This window comes from Cynocephalus volans, chromosome 2, assembly GCF_027409185.1.
Source record: "Cynocephalus volans isolate mCynVol1 chromosome 2, mCynVol1.pri, whole genome shotgun sequence".
In the NCBI taxonomy this organism is placed as follows: domain Eukaryota; kingdom Metazoa; phylum Chordata; class Mammalia; order Dermoptera; family Cynocephalidae; genus Cynocephalus; species Cynocephalus volans.
Genome location: NC_084461.1, coordinates 45,693,223 through 45,720,231, shown reverse-complemented (window position 1 = coordinate 45,720,231; position 27,009 = coordinate 45,693,223). Strand labels below are relative to the sequence as shown.

At 41.6% G+C, this 27,009-nt stretch overlaps 1 protein-coding gene across 1 annotated transcript; it reads right to left on the bottom strand.

Moving 5' to 3' along the window:
- Window positions 1-172: 172 nt before the first annotated feature.
- On the bottom strand, window positions 173-24,751 carry SNX18 (sorting nexin 18). Its single transcript, XM_063086080.1, has 2 exons — window positions 23,073-24,751; window positions 173-2,206 (listed from the first exon to the last, which is right to left on the bottom strand). The coding sequence occupies exons 1-2, from the start codon at window positions 24,688-24,690 to the stop codon at window positions 1,953-1,955; spliced, it is 1,872 nt and encodes a 623-aa protein (XP_062942150.1). The 5' UTR covers window positions 24,691-24,751; the 3' UTR covers window positions 173-1,952.
- Window positions 24,752-27,009: the final 2,258 nt, after the last annotated feature.

The following is a 27,009-nucleotide window of genomic DNA, read 5'->3' as shown; positions in this document are numbered from 1 at the left end:
ATCAAAATAAAGAGGCAAATAAAAGTGACTTTCAGATCATTTGAAAAGCATAGTGCTTTTTTTCCCAATATAGACTCAAACTTAAATGTTATAATCTCCAAACTTCGGCAATAAAATTAACATTTATATATATATATATGGGTTTTGTCTATAGAACTGTATTTTGCAATTAACAAGAAAAAGTTATTTTTTAGAGAAGAATGTATTTGGTTACAGTTCCACATATCTGTAGTAAAGACAAAAATCCACATGATGTTAAATCTGGCTCTAAGTAACTAAGGTACAAAATTTTGACCAAAGATCAAAATTATGATAATCTGATCTTAAAAATTTAACCCATATGAGATTACTTTCTAGAGAATGAATGTGCTGTTCAGTAATTATTTCAATAATCTTTTTTTTTTATGACTATCTGCAAACTGACCCTTTTCTTTAATCATTGTGACTCACAAATATTTCAAACTGACCTCTTTACTTCTGTTACCATTTCAGTACCCAGGGATTTCTGAGGCAGCATAAGTTTGACTTCATAGAAACAGTAGATATTTTAACCTTCAGTGACAATTTTTAAATCTGTAAACTCAAGAATCACATTATTTAGCTGAGCAACTATAAAAACATTGAGATTTTAGCATTTTAAGGCTAACTCTCTTTGTGCTTTTTAATTAAGCTACTTTTGAATCTTTTTGGTATTTATCAGCCATTTGTATTTCCCTTATAATAGTAAAAGAATATATTTAAAATAATTTTAAGGTTAAATGTCCTGGGGAGCTTATCAATACTTTTTTAAAAAAACACAGTATAAATCAATTATTTTTTCCTTCAGTATCTGGAATAGTAGAAATTATTTCTGGTCCCTCCTTAGATCAACCAACACCACTTTTCATCACGTATAACACTGAAATTTACCGACATCCCTGAAAAGTTTTTGATTAAGTAAACGAGTGAATCACAGTGGAGTCTCAATCAGTTAACAGTGTAGATCCATTTTCTAAAAAACTGAATATTAAAAGAAAACCTTTGCTCTGAAAAAACAAAACAAAGGACACCCTCCTAAGAATTCAAACCAAGTGTGTGCTGTCACTGATTCTGTCTCCCTTGACTGACTAGGCTCCTCCTCCTCCATGTTGTAAGACATGTTTGCTGAAATCTTCACGCCCAGTTTCCAGGACACTTGCGTGAAGAGGCTATGCAACTGTAGCATCTAAGGGAACATAGCAGCGCCGTCTCTTCTCTAACAGACTTCATATCCAAAGAGAGCACTGAGTCTCACTCCTCTGCACTCGCCAGCATCTTATCAGGAGATAATACTTGCTGTGCAAATTGATGACAGCTGATCCTCCCCACCCCCTATCCCCACCAATATGAGTTTATCATCAGTTTGTCATTAGATGCACTGGCCTTTCACTTTTTCAATCAGAAAAGTTGCGGCTTTCTTTAAAAAATGGGGGGCGGGGAGGGGGAGAAATGAAAAACCAAGAGTCTAAAGGCACAAAGTCGCATAGCTGCTCTAGTTGGAGTTTGTAAACAGAGAATAGGTTGAATTTAGGTAATCCCAATCTACGAGAGTAAAAAGGCATCCACAGCAGGCTTTTATCCAGCCAGCTTCTTTGAGACCCTTCATGGGTTTTGAGGTCTACAAAGTATGCACTAAAATACCCATACTTCAAAAAGCAATAAGGCAAATAGTATAATCATTATTCCAAAAGTTACAATGGTAGTGTAGGCATACATAGTATAATTTAGTTACAATGTGTGGTACTGTTTCTATTATATAACCATATTAACTGTTTATTTCTTACATAATTATATATTCAGCTGGGTTTCAGTTGAATATAAAACCATCCTTGTACCACCACTGATAGTTGGCAATAGCTCTTTGATAGCACTTTTTATTCTGCTGTAGAAATTACCCTTGAACTGAAAAAAGTCCACAATCCAATGTCCAGTCATTAAACACTATCATATTTGTGAAGAGCTTCTTCCAACTTCTGGGTCACTTTTTGGAAAAAAATTATTTGTTGTTGTAAGAAATGCTGCATCTGTGATTTAAAGTCTCTTACTCGAATTTGATGGAAGTGGTGAATTTCGGCCAAAGTGGCAAAAGAAATAGTATTACAGCGATCTTGAATGCCATCGGCCTTTTGGACCTCCATCTTCCCTTCTTCCACGTGTCGCCTACTCTCCTTTACTTTGGTAAGAGCTCCTGTAGTTAAAAATAATAATAATTAAAAATATATACACACATATCCCAATGACACAGCTAAATAATTAAAACAAAATCTTAGGCGTTATAAATACCTGCCTAAACTATTTTCAAGTCCTTTGGAATTTAAAGTGATGACTGTAATTACTCATAAAAAAAAGAAGAAATTTAGTAAAGTTTCTGAAAACACTTCCACTGCTACAATTTAACTTTATCAAAAACTAGTGTTTGCCATCTTAACCAAGTATCTGCAGTATTTCTCTTCTCTTCCAAATAGACATGATATACATGACAGATAATAAACTGTAAGGAATTGTCCTTAAAAAGACAAACCAACAATCTCTCCAGTTTTCACATGCTTAAAAGATGTGAGACCTCTTTAGAAAAAAAAAATTTATTTCTAAATTTTTTCAAATCTCCGGCAAAATAATACAAATACAGTATTAAATAAACCCTTAAAGATAAAATAGTGTGCTTTTTTTGCACAAAGACCTGAGAAATGGAAAAACTACCACAACAAACTTTATATGTATACACACACACACACACACACACACACATATATGCATGAATTTGTAGGTAGGTACACACCCACGCATCTATTTTCATTTATTTATTCTAAATGAGATTATTAAGTGAAAAGCAACAGAACTCTGGAGCAGGGAGAACACACCGGTTTAGCAAAAGCACTGAGCATCCCCCACACACCACTTCCAGTTAACCCCCTGGCAGAGAGGTGCGCTTTGATGGACATGCAGAAGACCCCTGTCCCAATTCTACCTACTAAGAAGCCGTCGCTCGGAAAGTACAGCACTTTTAACATTTGTACTACGGCTATGACAATACCAGTCATACCAAACACTAAAACTTGCCTGCTTGTAGTTCATATAAAAAAGAGAGAAAGACCCACACACAAAAAAAGTTTCTTGTAGTACATTTACCTTCACTATATTTCTACATGTTTCACATTTTACATACAAAAATTGAAGCTGAAAAGACCAGAAAAGTATAGGAGGTAAAACTAAAAAAAATTTCAAAAGAACTAAGGATATAAAATCATGAAATACATGTTTAAAGTGGTAAAAGAGAACAGAAAAAAAGAGAAAATTCTCAGGTGATATGACTATTTTTTCATCTGATTTCAATCCAACATACCCAAGGAAGCCATAGTCTGATGTTCAAACAAGCATGCAGGGTTAATACCCTGCTCAGATTCTGACACATCTGTGTAACAGCTGTTGTATGTATTGGTAACATTCTGGAAGTATTACTTGCTCTAGTTATTAGTGCCTGGCTTTTCACCATGAGACTAGAGCCTAAGCATAGAGGAGCTCTGAAACTTGGCCCAGGGTTGAGTGAATATCAACTAAGTTGCAGCTTGTCAAAGTCCAAATGAGATAACCACATTTTTATAAACTACATTCTATCATATAAAATTGCAGACGTGCATCTATAACAACCAATTTAAAAATGAACAAGTCTGAAGTTTTCACAACTTATCACATAAGCATATATTTTCACAACTCTTGGATAGAGCAACAAATATAAAAATCTCTCTGAGGCCTAAGGACCTTTTCGTATTTAATACCTTTAGGCTTTCTAAGTCTACATTCTAAAGGTGCCAAGGAGAATTTAAGACTCATTTTTCTCCCAATAAGGAATCTATTAAGTAAATAACAGAAACATTGCTATTTTCAAAGCCCCCAAAAGGTTGGGCTCTGGGGCAAGAATTTTAATTCATTTAGAATGAACATTTATAGAGGGCCTAACATGTACAGAGCACACTGATAGAACCAGAAGATTCAAACACTTAAGGATTCTAGTCCCAACCCATGGTAAGTTCACAAGGATGCCATATTGCAAAGCATACTCGGACAGGCACACTTTCATGACACAAAGTGAAATAGGGCCACAAGGTACATAATTCTGCAAGGGGGTTGATTATGTTTTTCTCCAAAACAACACATAAATTGTGTCACAACTGAAAGTGCTCTGGGGGCATGTGACATGCCAAGCATGGTGTTAAGGATGGCAGTGGGTGGTGGCAGACAAGGAACAGGAATACAAGAATGGTGAATGACAGCTGCCAAAAGTAGTAATAACGTATGTTAGGCATTTTCCATATGCTTTCTCTAACCCTCACTACAACTTTACAACAGACATCACTCTTATTTTTACAACAAGGAAACTGAGAAAATTACTTAACATCTCTGAGCCTGAAAGCCACACAGGTAACAGGTAAGAGGCCGAGATGGGGTCTGAATGTATAATGGACATCAAAACAAACACTACAAATACTTAGAAAAGAAATTGGGTGCCTGAACAGGCAAGAAAGCAGGACCTAGGCGAGAGCAGGGTGCTGGGGATGAGAGGCCTGGGTAGTCAGGGCGGCTGCTGCCTGGTGGCCCGCCCCACCCCAGGCACCTGCACCACCACCTCCTTTTGCTCTAACATGTGATTCAGAGGCACTGACAGTGTGCAAAAGAGGCTACTTAGGTTTTGAAATCTTCTCTGTGGAATCTTACTAACCTCATTCAATTCACTAATTTGCCTATAAAGCCTTGTAATAGTTATAAGATGTCTGATTTTCTTATCTTTGTGACAATAGCAAGAGGGTGCCACAAAACAAAATATTGAAAAAGAAGCACATAGCTTATTAGTTTGAAAATCTAAGCCCAAATGTAAATTGGGGAGAGGGTTCCCTTTTTCTTTTCTTTCTTTCCATCTATCTACTTCAATACTATTGGAAGATGATATAGATTGAGAACTACCACCAAAAATATTAACAATCCCTTTAGGAAAACATGGGTGTTGTTTGTGTTTGTTTTGGTGCAGTTGGACATCACAGCAAAAAATTACTTTATTTTGCAAACTGGAAAAGACAGAACAAACCATTTGGGGGAGTAAGCACCCCGAAGCCAATTCTACTTGGAATTTCAGTTTAACCCACTTAATACAATTCAAATTCATTTGCATGACATGTCAGGATTGCAGTAGCAAGGAAATGAGGAGTGATGTGTTTAAAAAAGGAGGCGTGAGGGCCAGCCTGTGGCTCACTTGGGAGAGTGTGGTGCTGATAACGCCAAGGCCACGGGTTCAGATCCCTATATAGGGATGGCCGGTTAGCTCACTTGGGAGAACGTGGTGCTGACAACACCAGTAAGGGTTAAGACCCCCTTACTGGTCATTAAAAAAAAAAAAAAAGGATGCATAATTCCTGTTTAAGGGGCTCAAATTATCTTCTGGGTGACAAGGTGTATGTGCCTGAAACAATTAAGGCCCTATATAAAATAGCAAATGATGGCATTAAATAACATGCTACAAATGTACAAATTCATAGAATAGTGAGAGCTATGTGTAATCAAGGAAGATTATGTCTCCACAAAATCGTACCCATGAATTTAGAGCAAATTTTTAAAAACACCAAAAAACAATAACCTCCTTTAATTGAAATGTAGCTAAATTGATTTTCTCCCACATCCACCTTCCAAAAAAAAAGATGATTAACAATAAGACAAGTTGATAGCAATATACTAAAAAAAATATAAATTACTAGTTCCCGAATAGATACTGAGTGGAAAGACAGAGCTGCCTGGTTCCTTCTATAAGAAAAGAACAGGACTGGCTGTTGAAGTTCAGTATGACAACCCCAAGGGCCTTCTACAACCTAAGCCAAAAAAATTTATCTTTCATAAAACAGTTTGCAAAATTTTTAAAAATACATTTATCCTAACAAGAAAACCACTGTTTTAAAAAAAAATCATTCGCCAACCCTCTATTAGTTTTCCCTATTTACATTTTAATAAACAGTAAGAGTATTAATGTATTTTCCTTCTTATGAAAGATAAACTAATTATGGAAGCTAATTTGCTAATTTTTACTGACTGGAAGTAAACAGAAAAAAAAAATGGATATTTTTTAAGCAGCTAAAGCTACGTATATGGACAAACAGCAAAGGTTTTAAATACTTGGTGACTGACACACAGAACTACTTTCTAGGGCTTCCAGGAAGCTTCCCTCTACCCTACAACTACCCACAAGCCCTGAGTTCACTCAAGAGCAAAGTGGGAACATATTTTACGAACAGAAACAATATTATAAGCATTAGTTAGAAGTGAAATATTAGTTAGAAGTGAAGTATTGTTAGAATTAGAATTTGGGTTTGTTACAATGGCTGTGTTCTCACAGTTGATTTGACAATTCTCAAACTGGGAATTATCTGTACACATTTCTATACTTCACCTATTTTCATATTTAAAATTTTAAATATCATAAGAAAGGGAGAGATAGCAAAAATTTTAATCAGGTCTAGCATGTAAAGAGTTAGTAGAAGAAAAGGGAGATTGCAGAAGAAAACTAATAGGGGCAGAGTTAGATCATTAGAGACTCGCCACTTCCAGGATAGCTTTGAAAACCAAAGTAATTTGTAGCTGCTTAAGAAACAACTGCAGAGGTACAATACAAGCAGCTGCAAACTGTAACAAAGCATTACAGCATCTTTTAAGCATTTTCTCAGCTGTACTACTTTTTTTTAAACCAAACCCAAGAGGAGCTTAAATAAAACCTAAAAACGTTGCCCAGAATCTAAACAAATGGACCACACGTTTTTAACTGATGGAATCAATAAAAATACAGGCAAAGTTTTCAACAGCTCTATTTTTTAAATGGCTTAAAATGCCAGCCCCCTCCCCTTGTAAACAACATATTGCCACGTTGCTTTATGCCACACTTATTTTTCTTTGAAACAGAAAAGGGAAACGAAAGAATAGGGGGAGAAATTATACAATGAAGTCTAAGGTCAAAAGCATCACTGTTAGCATAAACAACAGATCCCGTAATAGCCAAGGTTAGGGCAACAGTTTTAAAATAAAATAATAGGAGTGATCAGAGGGAAAAATATTTTAGAATGGAGATGTAAGGACCACGTGGCCTAATGGATAAGGTGTCTGACTTCGGAGATGTAAGTATACAGCTATGAAATTGTTTCTTGGACTAACAGGCAGACATTAGCTGCATCTAAAATAACAGGGACATATTAAGATTTTATCGTGAAAAGAAAACGTAGGCACATATTTAATTCTGAGATTAAAGCGGCTGACAATACAGAGCAGTATGAATATATTCTTAAAAAATAAAAACCACACACATAAAGTAGTAGTAGTGTTTCTAGTTCCGAAGAAAATACTACTTATAAGAAGGTAACATGAAATAGTACAGCACCCCCAAGTTACAAAACTGAAAATAAACTCTTAAAATGTATTTGAAGGAAAAAGTACTACTGAAAGTCAGGTAGTATATTTCAACCACATCCCATTGCTGTGATCCCAAATGGCAAAAGTAACCCAAGCTGCCCTCAGGATACCAGGCTGAGCCCTGACACATTCCAGTTGTGTCCTTCCTCGGGGGCTCTCTGTGAAGGACACAGAAAAGAACGTAGAGGAAGCCCTGCAGAAACAGGTTTACGTGTGGACAAGGACATTTCAGTGGGGCATTCAACTTAATTATTAAATTAGTTTGGCAAATTATTGGAATTTCTCCACAGGATAGTTACTTAGGAACTAGTAACTGGGAGACCTTATCCCTGAAGGAGGAGCAGAACACTGAAGATGCTCTTATCACTCCAGTCCCAACAAGACACCCTCTGGGGAAGGCGAGGCAGAGCTGATGGCCAGCTGAGAAGGGCACAGTTGGTTCCCAGATTTTTTTTTTTTTTTTTTTTTTTTTAAAGCTGAAAGGGTTTCAGAAGAGTTTTTGGTACAATCCTCTCAGTCTTACAAAGAGGCTGAGTCTCTGGTCCAAAGTCCCACCACTAACTAGGCAAAGAACCCACCATTCCCACCTACCTGCCAGCCCTGGCACTTCCCATTTTCCGTCCCATGAAGGGTGTCCTCATTCAGGAGACTGTTTTCCTTCTTTGTGGGTTCAGACTGAGTAGATCCGTATATTACAACTGAGGATGGAGACTTAACCTTGCTATATACTCTGTTGAAAAGTGTCCTTCCCTTTCCACATATTTTGAGAGTTAATAGGAAAACTAAACCAATATTTTTATTTTGCTTTAGGACCTTTATTAATAAAATCTTCCAGACTCCTATGCTGACTCTGTACTGCAAAATTCCTAACAGAGCGCATTTTCATACTTACTGCAATTGTCCAGGCTCCAAGAAAGAAACCTTGCTCCACTCCTCCATCAAACCCAGCTCCACAGAAACCTAATGTCCAAAATTCATCTCCACCCCTCTCCTACCTTTTTTCTTTGTATCTTAACAACTACACCATCTTGCATAGTTTTAAAACACACTCAGGCTGGAAAGAACAAAGCAGGAAATAACTACATCCTTGTTTATAATACATATGTACTCAATTTTAGAGGGACTGTATTACTCAAGTTTGCAATAAATATAAAACAATTGAAACAAAAGAATTTAATCATATGATAAAGTTCATTAATATTACTATCTTAAAGGGCTCAAACTCAAACTCATTTTTATAAATTAGTTATAATCCAGGAAATTAGCACCATTTTCAAAAGCATTATATTATTTACACAGCATGTCATTAAACTATTTCCATCAGTACACTAGCGAATGTATTCGCACTATACTGAACTGTACTGCTTCTGATGTGCAGGGAGAAACAACTTTCCTGGAAACTTACAATCCACAAAATGAGACAGAAAAAAAACCCAAAACACTCATACACTGTACTGCCTTCAGCATTTTAACCAGGGAGAGCCCTGCACTCTGTGTATGTCTGGCCTCCTTCCAATTTTCCCTCTTTCTGCCCCTCTCTTCCACCTTCTCAGGCCCCCACAGCACTTGCTGGCTGCTCCAAGCATTTCCAGCCCAACCGAGCCCAGCTTTTGCACCTGAACTTTGCCTTCCTTTCCTCAACCCCATCTCTTATCCTCAGTATGTTTTGTCCTTCCTCAAACCAATTGTACAAAAGGCCCAGTCACTAAGCAACAGGAATCCCAAGGCCACATTTTCTCCCTTTAAAACAAAACAAAAAAAGGAAGCGCCTTATTTAATTTTAAAATTATAAATGTGCCAAAAACATTAACTAGATTTTCTGTCTTCCTAGAGCTTTCCCCCAGAAAACTGAAGCCATAGTACAAGGGACAGAACAGGGGACAGGCTGAAGAGCAACGGGGACAGCCTGTTTTTCTTCATTCCCCTACACATGTAAAATGTTGAAAGAAAATGCTAATTTGGTCATCTTGGCCTACTAGGTTCTTATCCTCTCATCGCTGGTGTCCACACCCTCGCCTTCCCTGCTAACTCCCCGTCAAATTCTTCCCCTCCCCTTTCCTTCCTCCCTTTTGGTCTCCGCGCACTTTGTGATTATGCTTTCCTCTCTCTGCTCCAATATTTACTTTTAGATATTCTTTTGAGTAAAATGTCTCAAAAAACAAAGGCCAACATCCACCTAACACAGACAGGTAGGATGGCTCCACTCAGGCCATAATCACACAGGAACTCCTGCTCTGTGCAAACCTGTTCCCTGCACTTTGCAGGTCTCATTTTCTACCCTTTAGCCCCAAAAGCAAAGCAATCATTGCCCCCATCTTCAGTGAAGCTAAGTAATTTCACTAATAGTGTTCATCTGCTTATGAATCTGGGCCTGCCCAATCTGGTCTGAGGAGGGCTGCCTCCCCCATAGAGATCTCAAAGCCCCAGATCAGCCTCAATACACAGCGCAGGACACCAGCATGCCAAGTCCCCTAGGAAGCCCACGTCTCTTGGATGAGTGACCCACAAGCCACCTTGAGGCCCTTGAAATTCTATTCCTCCATCAAGTTATACTAAGCAGACTCCAGGTTTGGACCACATTCATAAACTCTGGAAGGTGCAAATACTAATACCAAACTCAAGTCGGTGAAAGCAATTTTTTGAAGGGACTAAAGGTAAGTTAATGTAAAATTCACTTTTATTTCATAAATATAAGAAATGACAAAGAGAACTTCTGGACCATTTTTAAAAAGAGGCAAGAGGGTCATGACAAGGGTAATAAACTCCAAAAACACTTGGTTTCTTGATGATCAAAAAATTAATCATTTAAAGAATTCAGGCTTCTCAGCTTGGTTTGGTCCTGAAGATAAAATTAGTAGTCTGTTCTTGCTAAAAGCCTTGTTATATCCTAATTGAATAGTTGTAGCTTCATTCAGCAATTTCCTAATGTCGAAGGGCAGAATGACATTCAGCATGAATGAAAACAATTCACTTAAGTGGAAAAGTCTTAAATTATGATTACTTTTATTCACTATGCATATATATTCATAGTTCACCTTGTTCCAAAAATGAAGAAGGAAATCACATCATTTTATCTCTAGTGACTTATTTGGTAAAAAAAAAAAAAAAAGGCTATTCACTGCTGAGAAATTTTATATGTGTATACATAAAGGATCTTGTGTTTCAGCTTATTATGAATATTAAATATGTTATAAAATTACTAGGGTGATAGTTTCAAGAGAATTCTGTAAACACAGTGTGTCTTTATTTCAGAAGAGTCTTTGGCTACAATGGTGAAAATGTTGATTGGCCTATGGCCATACAAATATAAATGAAGACTTTAAAATTTGAGAATAGGAAAAGAAAAGCATGTATTGTTTCTTAAGGATTTTTATACCCAGAGGGATCTTAATAAAATGTGGTAGAAATAATAGCCTTGATAATGATGAGCACACAATAAAACTTAAAAACAACTGATTTTGTAAAGTGAAATCCATATAATGGTTTAAATTCAGAGACCACAACTGATGCCTGAGGTCTGCAGTTCATAACTCGTTCCCTAATTGTTATCTGATATATGTGCAACGCTATTGGTCTGCACAAATAAAGCAGCATTAGATACTTTTGCAAGCTCCAGTACTATGGGTTTAATTAACCCTTGACATACAATAAGCATACTGTACCAAAGAGAGGAGTGAACTTTGAAACACCTCTATTGTGCAGGAAGAGTGTGAAGCGGGAACAGCTCTTCAGAAGAGAAACCAGGGAGATGGGAGCTGCACGCCAGAGCCAGGACCCTGGAAGGACACCAGAGCGTGTGAAGGCTCTGAGAGGGCTGCAGTTGATACCAAAGAAAATATTTCTTGTTTTCAAGTACTTTTCTCAAATCACATCAATATTTAACTGAAATTGTAAACCCCATTGTCACCGATTACCACTTAAGCCGGGGTGGCACTACCTGGTGAGCAGCACACGCATGCAGCTTTTCCCTTAGCACTGCCCACTGTGGTCACCATGACTGGCACTTCACATCACTTCATGATCACTAAGCTTTGGGGGTAATTCCTAAACTGGCTGTTTTAAACTTAAAAACACCCCTCAACCGGCAGTATTCCTGCTTCCTCGTGCTGGCTGACACCAGGTGTCCAGTGACTATGAGTCTTTACTCTGACCACATCTGGACTTCCTTGTATGAGATCATAAATAACCAGCTAATGACAAAACGAAGCAAGTTTCAAACTATACATGAAATACAAGTCACAAAACGAAATCTTAGAGGTTACCCATGCTGACATCTATTAGTATCTGGTTAAAGATGTCTTGCTGCAGGCAGTAGGTGGCTTTCGTGAAAATCACTAATGTCAATATAACTTAATACAATAAAAGGCCCAGAAAAGAGGATTTTCTAAGACTCCCTTCAGCCCCACTCCTTGTCTCCCCTTCTAACCCTGCTCTTCTTCTTAACCTGCCTATCTCTTTCACTGGTTTCACCACTTTCTATCACCCAAACTTAAAACCTCAAAGGTAACACTAGACTCCTCAAGACAGCCAACTCCTCCCCAAGTCCTGCCATTCTACCCAGCAGGTGTCGAGTCTGGACTACTCTACCCTCTCACCTGGACTACTCTAGCAGCCTCACCATCTCTGTGCACAGTCAATAGGAAGAACCTTCCAAAGCCCAGCCCCTGGGAGCCAGGCTGCACACTCATGAAGGATGCCTCTGAGAACTCAGTTTAAATTTCTATGGCTCAGTTCTAAATGGGGTTAATAAAAGAGTATTTACCTTGAAAACTCCTGTGAGGTTTAGATATAGTAAACATAAAACATAGAGTGGGGTGGCCAGTTAACTTACTTGGTTAGAGCGTGGTGCTGATAACCCCAAGATCACGGGTTCGGATCCCATTACCAGCTCAGCCACGGAAAAAAAATACACAAAGCACCATACCTGGCATACAAAAAGTCCTCAAAATGTTAGCTATTTTGATGAGGATGAAGATGTCACTGTTTAGTTTAAAACCTTTAGTGGTTGCTGACTGCCTCTAGAATAAAATTCAATTTTCTAGCAAGCATACCACTTATAAGAAGCACCAGTCTCAAGTCAAGACAAAAAAATGAACTCAAATCCCAGCTCTCCTCATTTACCTGGGTGATCCTGGAAATCACTTAACTTCCACGAGCCTCAGTTTTCACAGCCATCAAATGGGGATAACACCCCTTTGGGGGAGTTAATAACTGTACTGGGTTTACTAGTATTCCTCTAAAATTCACATTCACCTGGAACCTGTGACAGTGACCTTATTTGGAAATATGATCCTTGCAAATGTAATTAGTTTAGGTGAGGTCATCTGGATTAGGGTGGGCCTCAAATCTAGTATGACTGGTGTCCTAAAAAGAAGACACAGAGACAGACACCCAGAAAGAACGCCATGTGATGATGGAGGCAGAGATGGGAGTAATGGGTCTACAGGCCAAGGAATACCAAGGATTGCTGGCAACCAACAGAAGCTGGAGGAGGCAAAGAAGGAGTCTCCCCAACAGCCTTCAGAAGGAGCATGGCCCTGCTGACACCTTTGTTTCAGACTGCTAGCCTCCAGAACTGTAAGAGAATTCATTTCTGTAGTTTTAAGCCACCCAGTGTTGGCAATTTGTTACAGAAGCCCTGGAAACGTATACAATAGCTAATAATGCTTACAAATATTAGGCATTAATACCGTACAAGATAGTTACTCTGTGTTACACACAAAGAAACTGAGGCTGACAGAACATAAGCCCGTGAAGGTTCCACAGTGAAGCTGGCAGGAACTCAAACCCATTCAGTTCTAGTCCATGTTCACAGTCCCCGTGCTGTCATACCCACTCCTGCATGGAATGAAGACATAATGTACAGAGTATGCCTGGAATACTGCCGGTCCCAGAGTAAGTAAGTACTCAACAAACACTAGCAATCACTATTGTGACTAATACTCCCACTCCTCTAACCTGCTTGTCCTCCAAGTCAAGGGCCAGCAAACATTTTCTGTAAGAGCCAGATAGTAAATATTTTAAGCTTTGCAGGTCAAAAGGCAAAATTGAGTCTTTTATATAATCACTAAAAACAGAATTATTTAAAAATATGAAAACCATTCTTAGCTCAAGTGCTGTAAACAGGTGCCTGGGTGGATCTGGCCTGCGGACTATAGTTTGCAGACCAATGCTCCAAGCCATCTCCTAGCCACCTTCTTTGGTGGCTCCACAGCCTCTAGTCTGCAGGTCACTTTATACTCCTCCCTGTCCCTTACCCCACTCCTGTAGACAAGCAGCACCTTCTGTCTCTTCCTCCCCATCCCCACAACAATGCCTTTGTACAGGATTTTATCATGTTTTGCTTGAATTGTTGCAAGACCTCCCCATTTCTCCTCACCCTGAGCCATGTTTTACAAACCCTGCCTCCAGGACCTGTCCGTCTGAAGTGCAGCTCTGACCACACAATACCCTGTTTAATCTTCCATGATGTTCCATCACTTCCAACAGTGGCTGTAAACCCACCAGCACCAGCATATCAAAAGCACACGAGGAGCTAGCGTTTTGCAGAACATCAATGACTACCCTGACATTCTGATTCAATGGGGCCTAAGTTATAGTTGTAACCACTCCACAGCCGATTCTGAAAGGCAGCCAGGATTGAGTCCATATGGTCCCCTTTGCCCAGAATACCCTTCCCCTGCTTGGCCAGCTTGGCATATCTCCAATTGCTTTCAAAACTCTTCTTAACTGGGACTGGTAGAAGCCGCCCCTGCACCCTTCTATCCACTCCCCATTAATTACACCCTCCTCTGTCCTATTCCATATCACGGCACATGTCCACACCTGTGCGTGTCACACTGGATGGTGATGGCTACTCACCTGTCAGTCCCCCTCACTGACCTGAGCACTAAGTACCCAGCATATATGCTTATCAAACCTATCTTAAAGCATTTCCAAGATCAGGAGTGCACTCTCCATCTGTTCCTCAAAAAATCAAAATACGGCCATCTTTCAAAGGGGAAAACCAAATGCTACCTACCGAAGCTTCTAACACAAATTGACAATTACTTTTCACCTTTTGGGCTCTCGTTCACTTTCTTATTCTCAACACTAAATTAAATTTACCTTTTTTTATTTCAATTCTCTGTGCATACATCCTACGTCCCATCTGGAACTGAGCCTTCCATGAGGGCAGGTACCCACTGTTCAACACCTAAGCTCAGTGCTCCATGGATCCAAATCAATCAATAAGGTGAATGTACTCTCTCTGGATCTTGTGCCCTGAACTAGGCAATAGAGACCCAGTAAATGTATTACAATTAAATCTTACCAAAGAGGAAAGGGGTGTGTGTGCATGTTAAGTTTAAACACCATGAACCAATATAAAGTGAAATCATGAGGTATGTAATATTAATTCTCTGACACGTAAAATAAAGCATTTCAAACTTCCTCTTATTTCCTCAAAGAATTTTGGAAAGTCATTTCACAGATACATAAGTCTAAGACTTTTAAATCACTCAAATGCTAACTTCGTCAATAAATCCTATCTTTATTTCCTGTACACTTTAAAACTGTTATCTACCATCATATAAACAGAAAAACAAAAACATCCTACAAATCACAGAAAACATCTATTTCAAAATCAACCAAGATTTTATTCAAGTAGTTATTGAGTGCCTACTTCATTAATTCAAGCATTAAGTACTTACTATGTATGTATAAAACAGTGCAGCTATATACAGGAACTTAGAAAGATGACCCACACACTAACCAATAACTGAGCACTACATTTCATGATCACTCAGAAAAGGATCAGGCTCCAAGTGGGACACTCCAAGGAAGGGGATAGATTGGAGGCTTGACTGTTTGTGCTTGGGTTGGGGAGGAGACATGTGGAATGGCATGCAGGAGCGCAATCTATTCAAAAGATCAACTAAAATCCTGATTGCTCATCTCCACACCTGTTCCAACAGTTCCTAGTGTTGGTCAGGCCAAAAGCTGTGGTGTCGCTCTTGATGACTCCTCTCTCACAGGCCACATCTGATCCCTCAGAAACATCTGTTGATTCTACCAAAAACATACCCAGTGTGGACCCCTCCTCACCACCTCTGCTGTCTCCACCCTGGTCCAGGTCACCATCATCTCTCGCCTGAATTGCTGAAGTAATCTCCTACTGGCTCTCTGCTCCTACCTTTGACACCCACCCCAACTCTATTCTTAAGACAACGACTGGAGTAGTATGTTAAAATGACCAGTTGGATGTCATCCCTTTGTTCAAAATCCTGCAGTGGCTTCCATCTCACCTGAGCTTTTATTCCAAGTCTTGACAATGACCTACAAAGCTATACAAATCTGACCTTCTGTGACCTCATCCCCTACAAGGATCCTCTTAGCTCCAAACACCTGGCCTCCTTGTTGTTCCTCCACCTGCCTTGTACACACCCACCCCAGAGCCTTTGCTCTAGCTATACCCACTGCCTGAAAAGCTCTCCCCACAAACATGTGCTTGGATAACTCCCTCACCTCCTTTAGGTCTCTGCTTAAATCTCACCTTCACAATGACACCTACTTTGACCATCCCTTTTAATAGTTCATCCTACCTCTCTAAGCCTTCTTTCCTGCTTCACTTTTATTTTTTCTCCTAACATATACTACTCTCCAAATACATTACATAATTTACTTACTGTGTTTGTTTTTCATTGGGTGTCTCCACCCTGCTGGAATGTAAGCTCCACAAGGGTGGTGACCTTTCTTTTGACCACGGATGCAGCCCTAGCAACTTTAATAGTGCCTAGACTATGCTGCACATGTATTTGTTGAACAAAATCAGGTTTATCTTTTATAGGGTCCTAGGAATTAATCTAATGATTTTTAGTTCCACTCCCTTACCACTGTCTCCCTGCCTGCTAAATAATACATAAAATTCCTTTAGCAGAAGAGGAAAGTCAAATCACAGAGATAAAAAGTTCTAAGGGAAAGAAATGACACGTGGACTAAAACTCACTCACATTACAGTTTAATCAAGCTATAAAAATATAAGATCAATATCATTTTTCCACTACTTTTGGAGAGAAGACAGTATTTAAAACTCAAAATGAAGTTCGTTTTGCAGGAGGAAAAAAAACACAATTTATCTCTTTGGTGGCCCTATTAATTCCTATTAATTCAGAGGGAATTTGCTCCAGCTGTCCACCATATGGCAGCTTCAGAACACCTGGGAGCCCTCACCACAGGCAGGCGGCCAGGCATTAATTACTTTCACATTCAAAGCACCTGGTGGGGTAAGCCCTCCCTGCAGGTTTGCTAATCTGAACTAAACGTACATAAATGTGCTTTCACATAAGCTGATAAAGGACTTTCATGCTCCCAGATTACAAAGCCATATAAGCAGACAGAACACGATTGAAACCAGCCTGAAACAATGTGTAAATGTTTACGATATACTTACAAGAGTATTTTATTTTCAATGTAGAAATGATGCTATTAAAAAAAAATCAACTAACAAAATGGTACCTGCAAAATCATGAACCTCATACTTACAGATGAGGGAACTGTAGCTTAGCAATGTTGCAGTGAGTTGCACCCGAACACGATTAATTTGGAGGAGGGGGAGAGCTGGCAGGAGACAATTTACATAAACTCTTTAATGTGATCGACCACACGTTGGTGACTCCAAATTGTATTTACATTTATCCCTCCATCATCATTACTTCTGATGTGCTATACAGGACAACCTAATTAAAATATAAAATTTAATTGCTATACTGATGAATCCTTGGGCTTTTGTACTTTAGCCTGCAATTCTGCGGGGAGGATAAGACTACCAGAATTGTCTTTTAAAGGAGAATGCCTCCTCTTTTAAAAGCACCTGTCTACTTTTCACAATTAAACACTGAGTGAACAGCTACTATGAACCATAACATTTCATTCTCATGACAACCTTGTGAGGAACTGCTCCCACTTGGCCAACCAGAGAACTGAGGCTTGTAGAGGTTAAAATAACTTGTCCCCAGCTCCCCACACCCATGCGCTGGCCAGCCAGAATCCATACTGGTCCATAGAAAGGCCTGCTCCCATGTGACTTCTTGGCTTGGCATGCCATCCCTTCACTCACATGGCTAACTCACCCCCCTCACTGAACCCACACCAGCCCCTTCCCCTCTGCAAAGCCTTGGGGGTGCTCTCTGAAGGGATAGCCAGCCTCATATTCCAGGCTCTCAACAACCTGGTGCCCTGTACTGCCACGGCTGGCTGACCCATCTATCACTAGTCAAAGAACTCGCTGAGGAGCTAGGAGATTCCTATCCATCCCTTCTGCAGACACGGGCAGAGTAACCAGAACCCAGTCTGTGTTGTATAAATGTGGGATGACAAACACTACAGGTCTGTCTTCAGGATCTAATCTCATCAAACAAAGCCAAGCATTTCACTGTGCCCTTTTATTTGTGATCATCACTTAGTTAATCATACCACGAAGCTTCATAAATAGATGGCAAATTAAATCTATTAAACTTGGATTTGAAAATACTTAAAGACAATACAACTGATTTTTATTCAGCCTAAAGAAAACATAGTTTGAGGGAAGTGTCATATCTGTAGTGGATCACAGATATTATTTCTTTGGGTTCTGCCATCACTCCTGGAAATCCTAAGATGACCAGAGATGACATTCCTGAATAATGAAGAAAGTCCAGCTGAGCTCAAAGGCTCCAGGAGCTGCCGGGAGAAGTAAGGGGAAGGGCAGGTCCTCTGCCTCCTTTCGGTTCTGCCACGTTCGCTGTAACTGGGCTGCCCAGTGAGATGCTGAGGGGGACTTCCTAGCTCAAAAAAGTCTGAGAAACCACTGACAGGGTGATGTAAGTTGTACCCCCATCTAAGCTTCCTGACCAAGACCACATTTACATTTTAACCAAGGAACCAAGACATCTGTTTCCAAAAGTTACCTTATTTTCACTAAGAAAATATAAAATTGGGCCAAAGATCAAGGCTAGAGGTGAAGTCTCTTTAGAAAATAGCTGGGGATGAAGGTGGGGGGGAGGAGAAATGGGTTTAATTAAGACAAGGCTAACCCAAAAAGGATGAAGGGCCCCAATTTCTAATCCAGAGGTTTCAAAATAAGGATGAGTTTGCAAACAGCCAACTTTCCAGACCTCTTCACTGTACTCCTGGCACCACTCACTCAGGGCTATTTTTAGAGACAGGAGGAGAATGAGGAGGAGACTGGGGCTCACTGTAGCCCAGCCTCACCTTGTGTGCCCTGCTGGGACTCTGGCTATCTTCAGTTAACGTCTGAGGGGCATAGACCTACCCCCCTAGTGGTAAAAGTAAGTACAGTGGTGAAATTCTACCCAGCAAGACTGATGGGCCCACTACTGGTGTACCATTCCTGAGGTCCTGAGGCTATTTTTTGTTGAAAAGCAGCCTCCATCTGCTTCATTTAGAAAGCAGTGAAGTAGATTAGTATATTTAAGAGTACAGAAAATAGGATTGCCTGACTGCTTATTTATGTAGTCCTGCCTCCCTGTTTCACATGGCTCAAACTAGATTTTACCAATTTAATATGGTTTTATACCTTTTCTCTGGAATAAGGATTTCATTTTAAGTTACTCCCCTATAGCTATCTAGCTCATATTCATAAACAAAGATGAAAACAACATTTCTTATAATCACCGTCTTTCTCTTTCATGACAGGCCCCAAGAAATAAAGTGTAAAGCTTTTAAACCACAATGACTTGTTATCATCCAGGTTTAGCTTTATTAAACATCAGAAATTAAGCATATCTTTGGAAACAAAACTGAATATGCTAAGAAACTGATAATGAAATATGTTCTACGTACTACCCCGAACTCACCAACATCAGCCTGATAAAGGCATACTGGAGGCAGGAATGATAAAGAGGAAGAAGATAAAACCATTTCAAGAAAAGCAAATCAAGACCACAGGAGTTACCAATCAGTAATAAACAAGTGCATACTGCCTAGTCAGGGATCAATGAGCTGCCTATGAACAAAGAATTTAAGTGGCTCCTGTTAAGTCAAAGCAAAATACAAATAAAATTCAAACAGATTCTGAATTTCCATCCAATGTACTGCAGACTACAGCAAACTGCCTTCTTCCTTCACCTGACTCCATTAACCTAAATAGGTCAGTTTATCTAAGACTCCATTAATTGATGAAAAAATTAGAATTCTAGAATTCTCTTTTAGCTGAAGGACCATATGGCTTTCTTCACTTCTGCAGAAAGTATTTACGCTAAAACCATTATTAGCCTAAGCAATGGTGTCAGTATTGAGTCTAGTCAGAAAAATGCCAGACCACCATATTTAAAAGTATTTGGGTTCTCCATTCTCATTCTGTAGCTGGCTCCTGACCAGGATGGCCTCAGATGTCCATCCAGAGACCAGCATGTTTTCTGAATGGGACATGAAGACAGGTTGAAGCAGATGTACGTGCTCATACCACTGAGTGTCTGGGAAGAAATATGAAGAAGAAACTAGCAAGACCTGCTTCCCCTCCCAGTTTTTATTCATTAAACCTATATGGAAAGGAGGAGATGCCATGAGATGACCAAGTAAAAGGCAAACTGTTAGGAAAATACATTCAAAGATAACCAATTTGCTAGAGAAACTTATGAAAGGGTTGATCGTTAAACTATAGCCATCTGTTCTAACACAATCCTGTCCAACAGAACTTTCAGCTATGACGGAAATGCTTCATATCTCTATTGTCAATATGATGTCCAATAGCCACTTGCTATTAAGCACTTGAAATACAGTTAGTATGGCTGAGGAACTAGGTTTTTAATTCTTTTTCAATAGCCACATGTGGCTCATGGATACAGCATCAAACCGTACAGGTCTAGAACACTTTAAAAGCTGAATGACCACAGCAGTCAGAAAAAAGCTCAGAGGTGCCTAATGTTGTTTTCCTTTCCCCCAGGAATTAAGGGGAAAAAAAAAAAAAAAGCCTAACTCTCCTTAACTGCTTTAGTAATTAAAAGGCGCTTTTTAATCATGTTCTATCTCATCTCAATGTGGACCTCCTAATATACCGTTAGAACACGTAAAATGTCAAAGTAGTGAAACTGCTTTTCTCTTAAACAATGAGAACTTGAAAGATGAAAATAATTATTTTGAATTTTTAAATTTCTCCCTAAGTTGGAACATAATCTTTAGACTAAATACTTACAACAAAAGTTTGGTTAAACTGCTTAAAGATTTTTGTCTTTTGTTGTTGTTGTTTTCTTCTCAAAAGTCACAGTAAGACCTTTGATGTGATTATGCTTTGGAAACCTTGGAGAAAAGAATCAACGAGTAAACAAAATCCCCAAGTGCTCAGACTAAAAAAGATTCATTCCAGCAGGAACTGCGTAGTGGCAGGGGGGCGGGGCAGCTCTTTACAACCGCAAGTCCTGAATATGCTCAAAATGCTTTACCCTCGCTTATGATATTCATCTCTTTTGTTCTAAAAATCGCCAACACTAGCATCCTTGATAAACCCTGGTTGTAAGCAAATGCTTTTAGCCTTATGTATTGCACACTATAGCTTTAAATGGCAGTACATTCTAAAGACATGTCATCTAGGGACACAGGCTCCCTGTATATTACATACCAAGGGTACAGCAGAAACAAAGTAGAGTACATTGAATATCAACTGGTGTTCTTTCTGAGATTATGTTTAGTGCCCTTGAATCTGTTTAAACCACACAAAATGACACTGGTGTTAAAGAAGGTTTCTCAAATCCCAAGCAACAGGAGATAGTTCCAGTTCTAGAATTTAAAAAACTAGATGGTTTAATAGACTAAGCAGACTACTGCTGTAAACTGGAAATAGACCTTAGGACAAACACCATACCTTTTCTAATGCATAATTTCAACAGCAAGGCACTTGACAAAGGCTGAGTGCATGGCCTGAATGACAGTAAAACCAGTGGATGAACTGATGCCAACCTGGAGTAGTCACCTGCACAGGGCTGTAGGTGTCTGTACTTGGTTTGGCCCTCTTTTAACTACTTACCAATAATTTGCACAAACTCACAGAAATGTGTAAAAAGGCAGCCAGCATGGGTCCAGAACGATGTAACACAATGGAATTTAAATGCTAAGTTCCTGCATTAAAGGCTCAAAAAGTCAGTTCCACCAGCACAGGCCAAAAAGTCAAGGATTCATAAAAAAAAAAAAAAAAAAAAAAAGGCTAGGAAATGTAGATACAGGTTCAATATAGGCCAATAGCAATATGACTGATCAAAAAGGTAATTCAATCTTACACTACATTTACAAATTGCAAGTTGCCAAGAAAGTTACTATTCTCTACTAAAATTAGTAGGACAGATCTTAAGGGTACTGTATTTAAGCAGCAGCACCGACAGATTCAAGACGTTTGCAAACACTCCCACACCCCCTTCCCCAGGCTAAGAGTCAGACGACTAGTCACACACTTGTAAGGGGAAGGATAGAAGCAGAGAGGAAGGAAGAGAGACTGCTGTGTCCAAATGTCTGAAATGCCTGGCATATTGATTTATTTTGTGCAGTTCCGGGGAACAGAAGACAATCAAGGGAGGCAAACGTAGCTCAATGCAAGAAAGAACGTATCAAAGATCAGGGTTGTTCATAATTGGCCCACCTAGAAAGGTAAGCATCTCATCACTGAAGGCCAGATCTGATTATCCAAGGACGTTTCCACTGGCACACGAAATTGGATTAGATGACTCCCTCTTCCCACCCTCCCCCTACACTGGATTTTCACAGGCAAGACCACCTCCCTAACTCCAGCACCGTCCCATTCTCCCTCAATATAAGGCAAAATATCAGAATACATCTTAGTAACGTTAGGACAGGCATTACTGCTACTATTTTATTTTTTTAAAAATTTGCAAATTCTAACAAAAGTTGGGGACACTAACAACTACTAATAAAACAAACTGACAGCTGTACCGCTAACTCACTAGGATACAGAAACAATGCTCTCAGATACAATACTCAGACGCTATACTTTCTACATAGTTTCTACACCGTTTTCCTAAATAATATTCGTAATTTCAGTTGGTTAATAGATTCCAAACTCAAAATGACCGAGCTTTTCCTGAATTTAGAGTTAGCCTTTACCTCATTTTACAAAGGCTTCTTGCTTGCAACCTTAAGTCCTTAAGCTGCCCCAGCCCAGAGAATTGATCCTAATTCCTCAACCAAAGCAGGGATTGGAGGTCTAGAGGATGAAAGCAGGACTTACCTTTATTTGCAGACATTCGTTCTTCCCATTATTTCCTTGCTTTCTGAGACCCATCGCTAAGTGGCACTGCACTGCTCCAAAGGATGCCTAACGTAGTTTGGGACCCCTTCTGATTCTACCCTACTTACAAAATTACAGATCTGAGCAGCTCCTTAGCCAACAATTCAAACTCTAAAATGGAAGCACTATCACAAAAAGCACTCTCAGAACCTTCTCTAAAGAGTACTCACCGCCTGATTGGAAGACAGGCCGAGGAGAAAGCCACCTGTCCCACAATCCACCCTACTCTCTAGGGAACCTACCTAGCCATCCACATTGCCGGCTTGTGCTACTCCTGTCAAAGTCATCTCTTTCAGACTGAACAATACAATCCATCCCATGTGTTCTAAAGGCCAGGCTTTACCTTTCTGAACGTGGATGATGTCCGGGAAGTTGGCCAGGTGCCCCTGATACAGCGCTAACAGGTCCATGACGGGGTCCAGGTCCTGCCTGGGCTGCTCGGCAAAAAGCTCACCGATGGCGTCATAGGCATCTCCGGTGAAGGCGATCGCCTGGTTCAGGCCTGCCGAGAAGGCCTGCTGGTCCAGCTCAAAGGCCTGGCTGAGGCCGCGGAAGGACTGGCCCACCTTCTGGTACTCCTTCTTGAAGCCCGTCACCTGCTTGCGCGCGAACTCGTTGGCCGTGTGGTTGAGCTGCAGCGCGCTGTCGTCCATCTTCTTGGTGAAGCTCTTGAAGCCGTCGATCTTGCTCTCCACCTCCTGCAGGTCCAGGGCGGCGGCGGGGGGCGTGCTCAGGGTCAGGAAGAAGTTGGCGCCCACCATCTCGTCCTTCTCGGCCTTCCTCTTGCCCTGCTTCCAGGCCTTCTCGTCGGTGCTGCTGGGGCACGTCAGGAAGTGCTGGAAGACGTCGCACTGCGCCAGCACGGGGTGGCTGGCCATGTGGTTCATCCACCAGATCAGGCCCTTCCGGCGCTTGGAGATGAAGTCCTCCTCGAAGCGGCCCGTGGCCTGCTTCTCGGGCAGGTGGGGCACCGAGATGACCGGGAACTTCTCGGCCAGGCGCGCATACAGCCAGTCGAAGTGCTTGTAGCGCCGGTGCACTGGCACCTGCGTGTGCGTGGGCACCAGCTTGTAAGAGATGTAGCTCTTCATGCCCTTGAACTTGGTCTGCTTGGTGGGGTCGTCGATGGTACACTGGAAGGGGTAGGGGTTCTCCTGCCACTCGGGGCCGTAGGGCCCCAGCACCACGCACAGCTTGTCCCCGTCCTTCACGAAGCCCGACGCCTCGCCGAGCACGAAGGCCTCCCCGCCCGACTTGACGAAGGTGGAGAAGCGGTTGAGGTTGCGGCTCACGGTGGCCGAGCTCTTGGCTCCCGACGCGTGGTGCTGCGTTGGCGCCGAGCCGCCGCGGGAGCCCAGCGACAGTTCCGAGCGCGTGGACAGGCGGTAGCGGCCAGACGCGACGCCGCCCGCCGACGACGAGCCGTCGAGGTCCGGGTACGCGCCGCTGCCCAGCGCGCCGGGCTCGTCGGCCACCGTGGAGCTGTCGTCCCACTCATCGTCCCAGTCATCGTCGCTGCCCTGGCTGGCCTGGTAGCCGCCGTAGAGCGGCTGCGGCGACGGCTGCAGGGCGCCCCCGCCGTACGGGAAACCGGCGCCCGGCGGCTGGAAGGTGCTCGGCGGCGGCGCCTGCTGCGGTTGCAGCAGCGGTTGGAAGGTGTCGGGCGGCTTGAAGGAGGCGGGCGGCGCGGCGGGCAGGGGATCGAAGCCGCCAGGCGGCACGTTGGCGTAGCGGGCCGGGGCGCCCGGGCCGCCGTCGCCCGCCGGGCCGGGCTCGGGGACGCGGATCACCTGCACATACGAAGCCGGGAAGAGGCCGCGGTCGCCGCGGCTGTTGACCCCCTCGAGCCAGCCCTCGATGTCCTGCTCGCTGCACAGGCTCAGCACCTCGTGCTCCCGCAGCGAGATCTCGCCCGGGTTCTCCGATCTGAAGTCGTACAGCGCCCGGGCGCGCAGCGCCATGGTCCCGGCGCCCCGAACCCTGGAGCGCGTACTAGAGCCCCGAAGGCAGCGCGCACCCCCCAGCCCCTGCCCGCCGGTCGCGCCCTCCGCGCCGCTCCGCTCTCAGCGCTGACTGCAGGGCTGGGACGCCGCCGCCGGACGGGGCGGGGCCCGCGGCCTCCGACGTCCCCAGCTGCGCTAATCCACGGCCGAGAGCCGCGTGCCAGGCGAAAGCAAGCGATGGCCGAGTCGCCGCGCCCGCAGCCTGGAACGGCTCGTCTCCGCGGCCGCCACTGCCCCCTGGTGGTTGGTGCTGCGAAGAGGGGCGCCAGGGTGAGAGCGTTGAGGATAGAGGTTTCTAGTCAGCAGTGAATGATCTGAGCGTTTTTAAGCCTTTTTAAGTTAAAAAAACATTTCCTAGAAAGTAAGTTAGTATTTGCATGCCTGATAAACGTTCCCTCTCTGAGCGTTCACTGAGTGCTCCTAAAATGACTTACTCCGCGCATGTCATAAAGGATTTTGCCGTGAATGTTAGCGATTGCAGAAGAAAGCATGCCTGGGCCGGGGGCTGTTCACTGATGGAGCAGCTCCCTTCTCTCTTCAACTCCCTGGAGCTTTTCGGCAAGGAAGGGAGGAGATTGACAAGAGCAAAGTATGGGCTAGAGAAGATGTTGTGTTTGACAAAAGAAGGGCGGTGTAGGGAGGGAGGCGTGGAGAGTTTCCAATAAATTTAGTGCTCTTAGAGAGCCAGCATTTTGCACGTGTCCCCTCTCCTCCCTAGGAGGTCTGTGGCGCAGTGAGTGAGAGTTTAGACTTCAGAGCCAGGCTGCTTGCTGGGTTCCAGTACGTGTTCTGACACTAGCTAGCTGTGTCACCTTGAGCAAATCACTTTATTGTACCTATTTCCTAGAGTTGTTGTGGGGACTCAACAGTAATAAAATCCCTGTTTTACAGGAGAGGAGAATGAAACATTAATATATGGCAGACACTACATGATAAGCACAGTTTAAGTGTTTACTGCTGCTATTGCTGCTGTTATTGTTATTTGGGAAAATAAAATCACTGGCCTCTTTTATAAAAAGAATAGGGGTCTCAAAATTCCAGTTGCGGGGTGTATGCGCCAGGAAGGATCGCAATGTTCACACCCCTACTCTTAGTCTGAGATCAATGACCATGCTTCTCTAGTCATCTCCATGTCTCACTATATTTATATTATTTTTAAGATAAGTAGATCAAAAATCACTTGAAATATTAATCAACTCCAATCTCCTATAGCTACCTTGTTTTGTGTCTTCTTTTCCTTCAGTGTATAATTTGCCCAAAGTTCTTTCTTCTCATAATCACCTCTTATTAAGTCACGCCTAATTATTCCTTTGAAGACACCTCTAATTGGGGTTCTGCATTCATATGTAATGACACGAGAAAGAACAAAACCCACTGGTAGAACAAAAATGCAAATGACAATAAGAAATAAACTATATCTTACCATCTCAAAAGAACAAAAAACACCAAAGACAAACAAGAAAAGGGGAAGAAAGGAACAAAAAGTACTTAAAACATGCAAACAAAAATTGGTAAAACGCCAAGAGTAAGACAATACCTTTCAATAACAACCCAGAATGTAAATGAATTAAACTCCCCACTCAGAAGACACAGACTGAGTGACTGGATTAAAAAGTTCAACCCAACTATATGCTGTCTTCAAGAGACTCCTCTCACCCGTAAATACACACACAGACTAATATTGAAGGGACAGAAACATATATACCATGCACATGGAAACCAAAAACAAGCAAGAGTATTTATTTTTATGTGAGATAAGATATACTTTAAACCATTAAAAGAAACAAAGAAGGCCACTTTAAAATGATAAAGGGATCTGTCCACAAGAAGACATAAAAATCATAAATATATATAGACCCAATACCAGAGCACCCAGATATATAAAGTAAACACTATTAGACCTATAGAAATAGACCTGAATATGGTAATAGTTGGTGCTCTCTCAGCATTGGACGAATCATCTAGGCAACAAATCAACAGAAAAACACACGGGGGTTTTTTTTGCTTTTTTTTCTTAAAAGATGACAAGTAAGGGGATCTTAACCCTTGACTTGGTGTTGTCAGCACCACGCTCTCTGAAGTGAGCTAACCGGCCATCCCTATATAGGGATCCGAACCCATGGCCTTGGTGTTATCAGCACCACACTCTCCCAAGTGGGCCACAGGTTGGCCCTCAAAAACACAGGTTTTAAACTACACTTTAGATCAATTGTATCTGGTGGATATTTACAGAAGATTTCATCCAACAACTGCAGAATATATATGCTTCTCATCAGC